Source organism: Thermobia domestica, chromosome 8 (genome assembly GCF_964235325.1).
Source record: "Thermobia domestica chromosome 8, izTheDome1.hap1.1, whole genome shotgun sequence".
Classification (NCBI taxonomy): Eukaryota; Metazoa; Arthropoda; class Insecta; order Zygentoma; family Lepismatidae; genus Thermobia; species Thermobia domestica.
In genome coordinates this window covers 232,475,776-232,489,213 of record NC_137461.1, presented here as the reverse complement: position 1 = coordinate 232,489,213, position 13,438 = coordinate 232,475,776, and the positions used below count along the sequence as shown (strand labels likewise).

At 32.9% G+C, this 13,438-nt stretch overlaps 1 protein-coding gene across 3 annotated transcripts in view; it reads left to right on the top strand.

Moving 5' to 3' along the window:
• The window catches only part of LOC145693488 (protein-glucosylgalactosylhydroxylysine glucosidase-like), a 124,880-nt gene that overhangs the window by 69,158 nt on the left and 42,284 nt on the right, over positions 1-13,438 (top strand). For all 3 annotated transcript variants that reach the window (XM_081769531.1, XM_081769530.1, XM_081769528.1), the window contains 3 exons: positions 6,623-6,735; positions 8,798-8,933; positions 9,276-9,423. In XM_081769531.1, the coding sequence (XP_081625657.1) occupies positions 6,623-6,735; positions 8,798-8,933; positions 9,276-9,423 (397 nt within the window). The remainder of the gene's footprint in view (positions 1-6,622; positions 6,736-8,797; positions 8,934-9,275; positions 9,424-13,438) is intronic.

Below are 13,438 nucleotides of genomic sequence, written 5' to 3'. Positions count from 1 at the left end.
TTTGAAACAACACCCGCTTTTCGTCACATCCGTTTCAGGAATCGAACATCACGTGGATTTTGCAGCAGTTGACGGGACAAATCTATTCTACACTTTGCATAAGCTGTGGTCAGTTAATGTAATAAAATACGACAGCTCTTGATGGTTTTGAGTTCGTGAAAGTGACACCCAACAGTAGACTGGAACATGTCGAGTTGCTTTGACAAGCATCGTGTCCTGGAGGTTGATTTTTTCTCAATGACTTTAGGATCTATTACCCTAGGACGGATGAACTTTATCTCACCTGAGACATTTTTAAAACCTGTACAAAATTTCTGCTACCAACGAGTTATGTTCTGATTCACTGGAACTTCTACTTACACGTGAGAAATATTTTGGATTGTCGCTGAAACGTTATGTCCAAATTCGAACTCACATAATAAGTGTTCGCTTATCAAACGTTGTTAAGCACTCTGGTCACTGTCACTAAATATTGACTGAAGATATTGAGTTAATCGTAGCGTCCGTGTTAAATAGTCCGCTTGTGGGGCGCTTTTCAGTCTGTTTTAATTTGTTGTTACGGTAGATCACAGTGCATGCATGAACTTGCTGTTTGGTTTGTGAAAAAATTTAAAGAATTATGACTTTTCTTCTTAAGATTTTCATATTCCTTTTTATTAGACTAACGTTTCAAATTCACTGACTGCGTTTAACTTCAGAGTTGTACTAAGTTTGGGAATTGTATTATTATTGTAATAGTTTTGATTGTTACATTGTTCAAATTTTGAATTTCAATATTTAACAATCACGTACTGCTACCTGTTGTAGTTTGATTTAAACTTATAATAGTAATGATATTACTACGAGCACTTAACACTGCTGGCATTCGTTCAATACGGGAACCTTCTGATTGCTGTCGTTCGGATCGAAAGCGACCCAATGGCATGGCGTTGTTTCCGTGGATGAGAAGTAAATGCTTGTTATGAGACTTCACGTGCGCCGATACATGGACACTGGTGCTGTTGCTAATTGAAAAGAGGATGAAACCCCAAAAAATCTTCTTGAACATTTTTTACTTCAATTGCTATCGTAACTAGTGGTACTTGAGTTTCAAGAAGCTTTGAGTTTATTAGGGAGATAGAAAGACGAATTTCTCGTTCTGCATTTTTCCTAAAAACGTGCATAGATATTTTCATCCAATGTGGCAAAGTGTCGTCGGTTCTTTGCACTTTATCACCAGGAAAAGAACTTCGTATGTTTTTTTTCTAATAAGAATACAAATTTATCTTTTGAATCTTTGCTAATTATCTAATTATTGTAAGCAAATAGTTTAATAATTCAATACTTAAGACATATATACAATTATAATTGTACAACAACTGTTTCCTTAAATATTATTGTTTTCATTTTCTTGGTTTGTTATAGTACTAAAATATCGTTATTCCAAATTTCGCTTAATTCAAACCTTTTCCTCTGTTTAATGTGTTATCTCGTAGTTTTAGTCCCTCGTTTGATTTTTCTAAAAGAAAATCAATCCCAAGGGCAGTATGTGATCTTGACCAAAATTGAGAAGGTGATAGACTTCACAATCTTAGTAATCGTGTGAATATTATGGTGTATAATCCTTTGATTCTGGAGTTATATGTAATGAAATTTGGAATCAAACTTATTGAAAGGATTTAATACGAAACCTGTTATTGACAATACTAATTCTATCTTGATGAAATTTGTAATTAGTAGATCTTCTGCAACGTAGTACGTGCATATAATATTACAATATGCACGAAATCGGTATCTGAGTAATAAGCCATGTAACTTGAGCTTGGATTTAGTGAAACGAAAAATTTTCCTTAAATTGCGATTAGTAAAACTCGTCTGATTTTAACCAAACTTGACATGGTGCTAAGATAGTGAAAGCCTTTTACATATTTGAGCATAATATGAATAATTATGGTGTAGATATCTTTAGTTTGCGAGATATTGGGTATTGAAAATGGGTATGAACTCCGTGAAATGAAGACGTTTCACTAGAATATGATTGATGAAACTTACTAAATTTTGACCAAAACTCAGATATTGATAGAACTTTACAAAGTTCGTACATTTATGAAATATGGCGTATAGGTCTGTGGTTCCTTAGTTATACGCTGTCAGATTTGGGGTAGGATTAGTGGAAACAGAGTAGTTATATATCACAAGTTATCTAAGAAATCCATAAGATATTGACGAAGCTTGGCGTGATTACAGATCTCGGAAAGTTGAATGTACGTATAAAATACTATTCTGTGCCGATCTTTGATTTCTGAGTAATAAAGTTTCAAACTTGGGCTTGGATTTATCGAACTTTATTAAATAGCGATCGATAAATTACATTAAATCCTGTCGCAATTCAACACAATGGTAGAAGTTAACGAGCCACGCACACATTCGAGCATAGTATGAAATAGGGCTTATATATTTTTGTGTGCAGATCTTTAGTTTCCGAGTTATTGACCATGAAAGTTGGGTTTGAACTCAGCGAAATCAGGTAATTTCATTAAAACAGGATTAATGGAATTCATCCGAACTTGACCAAAATTAGAATGTTGATAGAACCTCACAAGATTAGTACAGATATGAACTATTGTTGTATGAATGTCTTTGGTTACTGAATTATAGGCCATTAGATCTTGGGTTGGATTTAATGAAAATACATTATATGTTGCATGCTATCAATGAAGCTCGTCTAATCTCGAAGAAAATCGACACAGTGATAAACCTGTGCTAGCTTACTTGTTAGTACGTACATCAAATGTTATGGGATGAAGATGATTAGTTTTCTATTTACTGACGGACAAAGTTGGGTGTTTACCTAGTGAAATCAAGAAATTTCTCTAAACCAGGATCGATAAAATTGAGCAGACATTGACCGAACTTGTTATGGTGATGGACCTTGGTGAGCTCGTCACGTGAAACTTTATGTAGTATAAACTTTATGTTCCAGACTTATTGACCTTCAAAATTGAGCTTCGGCTCAGTGAAACAAGGAAATTTCAGTAAAGTGGGACTCATTGAATTCATTCGATTTTCACAACACACTTCTATGAGGTTAGTACGTATATGAACTATTATAGTGTGTAGTTCTTTGATTCTGGAATTATTTTCCACGAAAATTCTTTCATAATAATCCAAACCTCGAATCTGATAGTCGATAATTTAAGAACAATTGTCAGAACAACACAATGTCTGATATGCACGATGTTGTTAAAATGTCCCAACATGTCAAATCTTGTCAATTGTAGACATTTGATTCACAAGTTATTGGCCATTACGAGCTTGGACTGAATAAAATTGTTGAAGAAGGTAAGTGCAGTGAGTGTCTTTAATAAAGATCTTATAGAAGTCAAAGAAGGAGAATTTTCTTTACTGCTAGAAGGAAACTTACTTGTATTTCTATCGCTTCTCTTAATAATCTTTATAAATTTATCTGCTTAAAGCTGTCACATTTTCAAACAAAATTTTATGATTTGTTTGTAGTGCATGTTGCTCTAATGTTGACTTCTCCGGTTCATTTAATCGTACATATCTTATATGCTCATTGGCCTTATGCAGAGTCATTCTGACGCGTGATTAGTGTCATACTAAAGAGTTCGATTAACATATGTTTCCTGCAATAGTCAAACTTTTAGTATGACGCTAATCATAACTCAAAACGACTCTGCATAAGGCCCATTATATCTAGTCTTATCCATACGTCTGTTGTCCAGTGTTAGACCACATCCACATGGGATTTAATACATACTTGGACTGCCTAATACTTCTTTATTTTTTTACTGAATGTAGCATATGTCTGGTCTTTAAACGTGGCATGTGTATTGATTTAATTTCAGATTTATTTAATAAACGAAATATTTTGTCCGAGATATTGTGGATAAAGAGTATAAATGCAAAATTTCGTTTTTCTTCTTAAGTTCTCTCTGAATTCTGCTTCCTATAATTAAGAGAAGAAATAAAAATAAAATAACAGGAAAACACATTGAACGGAAAGGTAGTTTTGGAAATGAGTGAACTTTGTAATATTTAAAATATTAAAAGAATGAAAACAGTAATAATGTTTAATAAAATGGACAATATTAAAATTTGAATTAAACTAATTTTTAACAATATCTAATTATTAAATATTGAAATATTAGATTATAACTATTTAACAATTAAAGTACAATTCTCTAAATTAATTCAACTCTGAAAATAAACGCATTTAGTGTATTTAAAACGTCAGTTTAGCAAAATAAACACGGATGGGATATTGAAAGTTTTGTCTATTGAATTAGAAACACTTCGTAAAAATTATGTGGAATATGTTAGTAACATAATTTGAAATCCTTTAAAGGTGAAAATCTTATGTTATAGTTAAAACGATACTTTAGTTCAACTACCGTGCAGTAATTTTTCTCCTTGTGTTGCGGTATACTATATTTAAGACTTATTACTGCAAAACAGGGAGGAAGATTAGCAGAAAGCGGGGAACTATTTGATCTCTGAAATTTACAATTTACTTCAATTTTGGCAATATAGTGAGAATAGAATAATATGAAGAAAGGAAAGATAAATTTTGAAGTAAATTTCGAAAATTAATAGTCATAATATATGTCGAAGATAAAATTTTAAACAAATCCGAGCTATCAGAAGGTTGAAAATTTTTATCAATTCAGTTTACATTGGACGCAGAAAAAGTTGATGTTACTACATGTTTAACTTTTTTTTATGTTATAGTTAAAACGATACTTTAGTTCAACTACCGTGCAGTAATTTTTCTCCTTGTGTTGCGGTATACTATATTTAAGACTTATTACTGCAAAACAGGGAGGAAGATTAGCAGAAAGCGGGGAACTATTCGATCCCTGAAATTTACAATTTACTTCATTTTTGGCAATCATAGTGAGAATAGAATAATATGAAGAAAGGAAAGATAAATTTTGAAGTAAATTTCGAAAATTAATAGTCATAATATATGTCGAAGATAAAATTTTAAACAAATCCGAGTTATCAGAAGGTTGAAAATTTTTATCAATTCAGTTTACATTGGACGCAGAAAAAGTTGATGTTACTACATGTTTAACTTTTTTTATGTTATAGTTAAAACGATACTTTAGTTCAACTACCGTGCAGTAATTTTTCTCCTTGTGTTGCGGTATACTATATTAAAGACTTATTACTGCAAAACAGGGAGGAAGATTAGCAGAAAGCGGGGAACTATTCGATCCCTGAAATTTACAATTTACTTCATTTTTGGCAATCATAGTGAGAATAGAATAATATGAAGAAAGGAAAGATAAATTTTGAAGTAAATTTCGAAAATTAATAGTCATAATATATGTCGAAGATAAAATTTTAAACAAATCCGAGCTATCAGAAGGTTGAAAATTTTTATCAATTCAGTTTACATTGGACGCAGAAAAAGTTGATGTTACTACATGTTTAACTTTTTAAAAAAAAAAAAGGCTGAAGCTAGCTGTTAATAATACAGAATCTGGTATATGTACATTATACGTTTACCAGAATTAAATTATTTATTCGGAAAATCGGTGATTAGTCTATTGTAATCAAAATTGATTTAATTCTCAATTAGTTATGCTAACAAAATACAAATATGTGCTCAATGGCGATAGCAAGAACACAAAAGTTATGAAAGAATATAAGCATATTCGTAAATAAATAAATAAATTTAATATCATATTGTAAAAATCTGATATACTTCCAAACTATGGAGACTTAATGTCGTATAACACTGAGAATGAGGATTGACCCTAATATTGGGACCCTGATCTATGTTAAAAAAACATTCCTCAATGTCTCGTACAGTTTTTTGCTATGATGCCTATTGACTAACGGTACATGCAAACGGAAGAACAAAATCTTTCTATTGCACTTATTATACTTTTACGTATTATAATTTGGAAATCGAAGTCCATGAATCAATACTTAAAATTTATTACTTTAACAAGAACCAAAAACAGATATAGTTCTTGAAAAATGCTATTAAAAGCTGAACATCTCATAGATACCGAGAAACCATTGCGCTTGAAATAGATGTTTTAGAGGATGATGAGTGTTTATTTGGTCTTCGTTATGCTTTCTAAGAGAGCTTAAAACAGAAAACTGGTAGTTTGAACGCAAATCTGAATATTATTAAGTTGTAAGTTCTTTGATTCTGTATGAACTGACCATAAGGGTTAATTTACGCATTTGAAAATAATTCAATTCACCGATTAACTTTAAGTTTCAACATTGGTATATACAGAGGGTTAAGTAATGCGCGTGGGTTCAAATATAAACTAGAATCTGCCGGAAAAAGCCATGGTGTCACAATCTATTGGCAGCAGTGATGTGATTCTCGAGTATCGTGAAAATAGCCATGCAGCGCAACTTCCATTGTAGAAGGCTTCTACGAAACATAGCAAGCGGAATCTTCCCCCATTCTTCTTTACAGGCTTTTCACAGGCACTGGAAAATAGTGACACTATGCGAGAAAAGTGCTCCTTTTGGGAGACCAAATTTGTAGAAGTGCATAAGTCTAACATCTGGTGATTTTACTGTATGTTTCTGTATATTACATAGAATTACACTCCTGTATATTATATAGTACTTTTTCCTGTTTATTCAGTATTGAGTTTGGTTGAATCTGGTCGCTCTGAGGAAATTTACGAAACTCATGTGGCTGCCTGGAACAATCTCTGGAATGAAGGAAGAATAGATATTGATGGAAATCTACTGTTGGTAAGGTATTACTTAATATGTACTTGTAAGTACTATAGAAATTTAAAAAGAAAAAATGAACTTAATTTACATACTACATAACAAAAGAATAGAAATTAATTGTACTTATTGTAAGTACATCAATCTACATTTTGTAGCTTTTGCTTGTTGTTACCAAAGTGCATTATCGCTGCTTATTCTGATTCGCCCTTTCATAAACCATATAGACCTATTTTATTTCTAGTGACTTGAATATGCAATATTACAGTTCTATATTTCTATTTTTACTCTTATGTGGAAAACTCACTCGACATATAATCTGGAGGTCAGATAAGATTTGAGTATAATTTAAAGATTTCCTTCAAGCCTCAAATGTATTGATGACTGACTAAGACAAAAACCCATTATGGTTCTCTCAGAACGGTAGCTTTTCAAGATGACGTCGAATTAAACTTTGTGCTCTAGTCTATAAAACTGGCAACATTCTACCAACACGTTGTTGAGAAATACCCACAATCTTTTGCTAAAATTCTGATTTTAAAATATAATGTCATGAATTTCATCTACGATTTTGGGGACAGGGATTGTTTTGCTCTTCCTACACGTGAAACATCATCTGTTGAGAAATCGCAGCGCTTAAACTGTGCCATCCATTTCTTCACCACTGCATATGACGGAGGAGAGTCTCGTAGTGTTTCAATAATTTCCTCATTAATTTGCCTTGATAAACAACTCTGATAAACAAATTAAACAAAAAACAGCAACTCTGATCTCAATGTTTATGAAATTCACTGGTTGTGCATACATGAACACTTTAGAGGCCTGAAAACATAATAAGAATTTCGTTATAGTTATGAAAATTTGTTTTGTAGATACACAGATAAATTCTTTAAAACTTTACAATTTCATCATTCTACCTGCACTCCTTAGTTGAGATCAGTGCCGGATTTATGTATAAGCTAAACAAGCTATAGCTTAGGACCCCCACTCTCTCTCGGGGGCCTCCAATAAATTTAAAGGAAAGAAAACTGGATGTACATTTCGGAAATATAAGATAAAAGCAATTACAATTAAACCTACCTAACCTTACAGCAACAGTGTTTTGTATTCTGTGAGCTCCTATGATGTAAGTAATTGGGACACCTCTTGCTCGCCTTCTTCCTAAAAATTGTATATCATTAGTTTGTTCATGTTTGGATATAGAGTGCGTGTGTTCTGCATGGATTGGTTGCATGGCAACATGTATTATACAGCTGAAAACCGTAGTGCAGTCAATTTGACATAGACAAAGAAGGACTGAACATATAAAGGGTCCCCGGGCCCTTACCTTCAATAGCTTAGGGACTTATCAAACCTAAATCCAACTCTGGTTGGGATACGAATTTTTCAGTAGTTCCTCTTATAATTAAGAGCTGGATATTGCCATTTTATGAATAGATTATGGTACCCTCTTTGATTCTACGCCATGTTGAAAAATTACCGTTCCAAAATGACCGTCATTAGTTTTTGTCTTAATCAGGAAATCTGTTTGTGTGTACGATTGTGGTTGGAAGGAAATCTAGTGGTCCCAAATTATACTCACGCCATCTATACTACGTGTCTATGCTTACAAACGAACACATGTGCTTACAAACTGTTTTCAAACGCGAGAGTAAGCTAATAATTCTTCGTTCTTTAAAGTTGATATAAATATTGCAACCAAATTACAGACGATTTTTTGGTGTTTTGTACATGATTCTTGGCATTCATCTATATGCTGACGTTTCAAAGAATTATTTTCTCATTATTTGAGGTGTTAAGATTTCTCAAACATTCAAATTATGCAAATATCTCAATTATTATACGGTTTCTTCTTCTGTGTAATGTAGACTACATGAAAATTATTTACTAAGATGTTTGCTTGTTTTTGTCTCTATTTCAATATCGTAGAATATCTACACTTTGATATAAAATACAAAGTTATTGATATAAAATATAAAGTTATCAGTATCAAACTGAACATGTCTTTGAACACAGTTATTTCAATCATTTCGACTCATATTGCATCAAATATTTATGCATGAAATGTTATCACTGATTTTAGGCCAAGACAATATATGGCAGTCTGTACTATATCCTAAGTTCATTGCCGTCAATGGAAACAAATCAACCAAATCATCAGTACTATGGTTTGAGCCCAGGAGGCTTAGCATTTGGAGCGCTGAATGAGGATTATGAAGGTAGGAGGAAGGTTCATTCTTCTAAGATTTAACTTGGTTTATAATTTTGAAGTTAACGGTGAACAGATGAAGATTGCGAAATAATAGTTAAGATTTTAGGATGCCCAACCACTTATTATTGAATATTTGAATATGCTGTAATTCAAAACAAATTGTTAATGTGCAATACTAAATTTCAACTTTGCTGTGTGTATCTAATTCTTCAGGCTTTCTATTAACCAATCCGTTACAGATAAGAGCAATAGGTTATGAATCATAAATTAAATATCGTAATATCTATCAAGTAATATTACAATTTATCTCAGTATTTAATAAGACGAAATATACTTTCTTTTATTATAGGCCATAATTTTTGGGACACAGAAACCTGGATGTATCCTCCAATATTGGCTCTTTATCCGGATTTAGCCAAGGAATTATTATCTTATCGTCTGAGTAAAACAGCTGCTGCAGAAGATTATGCTAAAGACACGGGATATAATGGAACTAGGTAGTTTATGTAAGATAAACTTTACTTAAAATATGCCATATTTTTGTGTTTCATTTTCAGAACTGTCATTGGATTTTATCATGATCGTAAAGTTGCACATTAATGAAATTAATAGCCAGCATATATCAATAATGTTTTACTATGACCATGCTAGAATAGTATTAAGTATTCGAGCAACTAATAGTTCGAAACCAAATTATCTTAAGTAAAATCTGCAAGAAGGCTAATTAATGTATACCGGTATCTTATATGTAGATGTATATATAATATTATTAAGAAAAACATAGATATGGAAATGTAACAATAAAACATATAAACGACTTACCATAGGCTATATTAGCAGGGGTGAATTAAAAAAAACAATTTCTCCTATGTGCCCAAGAATATTTAACACTTTCTGAATAGAATAGTCAACAGTACCCAAAGTGTCAATTGAGAATAATGGAAAGTATGTAGAGTTCTGAAATTGTTTAACACAGTTTCATGAAACAGAGTGTAAGATATAGTGAAAGTTTCGTGAATATAATTTTATAATAAGTTATAGGTACTTAAATATAAAGAAAGATTTATCAACCACATCGTGTACGACGCGGAAAGAGATATTCTTTAATCCTGCATTATATGACACATTTCTTAGTTTAACGTGTGGTACAGCTCTCACACGGATGGTACCCTGATTTCCCTCTCAAATTGTCCAAAAAAAAAAACAGTTTGGTCATTAAGGCAATTGGTAGAAAACAGCAGTTCGTGAACGTGTGTGCGCCTTTTGGATAGTGTTAAAAGTGGCTTCCTAGTGGCAAATCCACATTATTGTTTACCTAATAAAGTAATTTAGCTACAATTTAACAGCAGTGAATAGTATTAACCAAGAGACTAGAATCGAGTCGAGGCGAAATATTTCTCAATTCTCGTGCGCAACACTACTTTCCTCTACTCTTGTTAGATCTCAAATGCTGTTACTGTGTTCTATGATTCATAGTATACAAGCAATAAACTCATGAAGTGATACTGATGCAGTAAAAGTACAAACAAACTGAAGAGCATTTATCAATGTTTAAAGATAAGCAAATCATTACACAATATAGTTCAATAATAAGCACGACTTAAATGTTGTTACATAACACTTCTTGTGGACATTTCTTGACGCGGAAGAACTTCGATAACTTCTAGGTGTCATTGATAAAATCACCACGACATCAATTTTGATAATTAATATACAAAAAGGGACGAGAAAAATCGAGATGAAATAAAAAAAAGAGAATCTAGATGAGACGAAGAAACTTGTTTTTCGTCTCTAGGATAACACGAGCAGCAATCATGAAATTCTATTTCTTAAAACGAAAAATAATGATTTTATGATAAGGGAAGGTAAGAAGTAACACAAACATCCAATTCAGGCAAGGAATTATTTTCACAGTTAAATCTAAAAAGAAGGAACTTCTAATATATGTAATAGAATAAGATACGAGCTTTTTTATCATTGAGCAGGTAAAATGTGGACCTACAATGTCCGTGTTGGTAACAGGGAATGAGTGAAGGCAAAGACAACTGTCTATAGACCATTAACGTCCTGGACATTGTATCTGCTACTAGAGGTGGATTATGTTCAATAGAGGTGTTGTCTATGTTTTCCCTAACCAATCACGCTTTTGTGTTCCCCATCACTCTGTCCAGAGGCTGCCATTGTGTATGCTACAAAAATTCTCCGTACAAACCTCATGTTTATACGTCCATCGATAGAACCAACTGCATTCTGATAGGGGCTTGCATATACTGAAATGACATCGTGTTAGTTTCACCCTCTAACTTGTGTTTGACATGGACAACGAATAATTCGCCACGGCTTAAGCAAAAATCCTACAGTGTCGCTTTAGACCTGTTCTCTCTAGCCAGACAGGACTAATCTTTTCTTCTCATTGTGAAACGGTATATGAGAATTTATATGACACAGTACCTACTGGTTAATATAGAATCGAAGCTACTACTCGAATTTCTATTGGATTCAAGAATAGTAGGGAATCGAACTAGCGACCACGCATAGATAAAATTTATGTGTGGTCCCGGACTTTCACGTCACCGCAATCCAATTTTTTAAAGGTGTGCAGGCCTTTACGAACTATAAACTTGGTTATAAGTTAGTTCTGTGAATTGTTTAAAGTCTGAAAATAGCATTGTGCTATTTTTTCGATGCATAACATTTGTAGCTTACACTGAGAAAAAGAATGTATGTGGTACGTAAAAACGTAGATTGCATTATAAGTCCTGTAATTTCTGGACCTCAAGTACAGAAAACATATAACTGAAAAAGTACACTTTATATATACTTTCCGTACAAGTGTTCCGAATGAAGGTACTTTCTGTACGAACGAAAGAACTGTATATAGGCGCTCAGGATCTCACATAGAGATGGACGTATGCAACATACAGCTGACGTATGTAACATACGTATATGTATGTACTATACGGAAGACTGTTAGATGACATACATCCTGCAACGGCATGGTGTAACATCTAAGCGAGAAAAGTATGTATCATATAGATAACATATGCTCCGTACTGATTTGCGTAGCAAACATGAGGATTCCGCACATTTGTATAGGGCCTAATATACCGCTGTCCGGATAACGGATTTTTCTCAGTGTATTACTCATCTTCTACAGGCATCACAAATATATATATATAGAAAAAGTTTTGCTTTCCGACAGTACAAGGGAACAATGTTCCAAGAATAGCGTTTATAATTTATAACTTAGGTATACGTAGTAAATACTGTTTACAATTAAAATAGAGAAATGTGGATAATACATACATGTATCTGTTTTGAACGTGGAAATATATTTTATATTTTGATTACACACTAGACTTAGTAGTATGCCAAGTTCGTCACGCTAATCCTAATATTAAACAGCGATTCTAATAATGTTGCTACCTGTGATATCGGGTGTTAAAATGTGTAGACAATTTCCTGATTTAAAAGTAATAATATTAAATAGTTTGCATGTATGAGTGCTAGTAGCCTAACTTCTTTCAAAACCAAAACCAGAAAAATGGACGCAATAGGCGAGAATGTCTCAACTTTAGTGAAACGCTGAAAGTTATTGAAAAAAAAAAAAAACAGATCCATGTAATCTCTCACTAATCTGGCAGATAACAGGCAAGATTACGGGAAGTCAACTAAAAGATAACATTTAGCCCCTTGCGTTCCAGGTGTCATTTTCCTATATGCGTACTCTAATACAAGTTTCATTTACTGTTGTTATCGTTATATAGGGCATAGTTATTGTGGGCGCATGATGAGAGCATTCTCATTACTGATAAAAACAATTATTTGCATTTTGGCACATTTGAACTGAAAAAGAGAAATTTTGATATTATGCTGTTCCAGGTTGGCAACACTAACAAGAGATTAAAGTCAAATGTTTATCGTCTAAACAAACGCATGTGTGTTGTAATTGAATGCTGCCTTAGGCTTATCATCTACTGAGAAGTTAGACAACACATTTTTGTCTTTTCTGTCCGTAAGGTGTTGTCATGTAAGGAGAAATAGTAGCACTAAGTCTTGCTTTGCAACCACTAACAAATTTCAGCATCTCCAGGATTAAGACGACCTTTAATAAGCGATTGATTTTCATGACATCCACATGGATGTCACTGGTACGCAAAGGGTTAACCGTCATATACTGTATATCTATAGCGCTTCGAAACCTGCAGTGACATATTTACCATTGTATTCTCATAATATGTCCACGAGTAATTTCGAAATACTGGACGGGAAGAGTAAAGCATAGTTGGATTTTAGAGTCCACTACACATTATGGAGTCTACTACAGATTATGAAATTACTACAAATTATAGAGTCTACTACAGATTATAGAATCTGTTACAGATTATAGAGTCTACTACAGATTACAGAATCTACTACAGATTATAGAGTCTACTACAGATTATAGAATCTTCTACAGATTATAGAGTCTACTACAGATTATAGAATCTACTATAGATTATAGTTTACTAC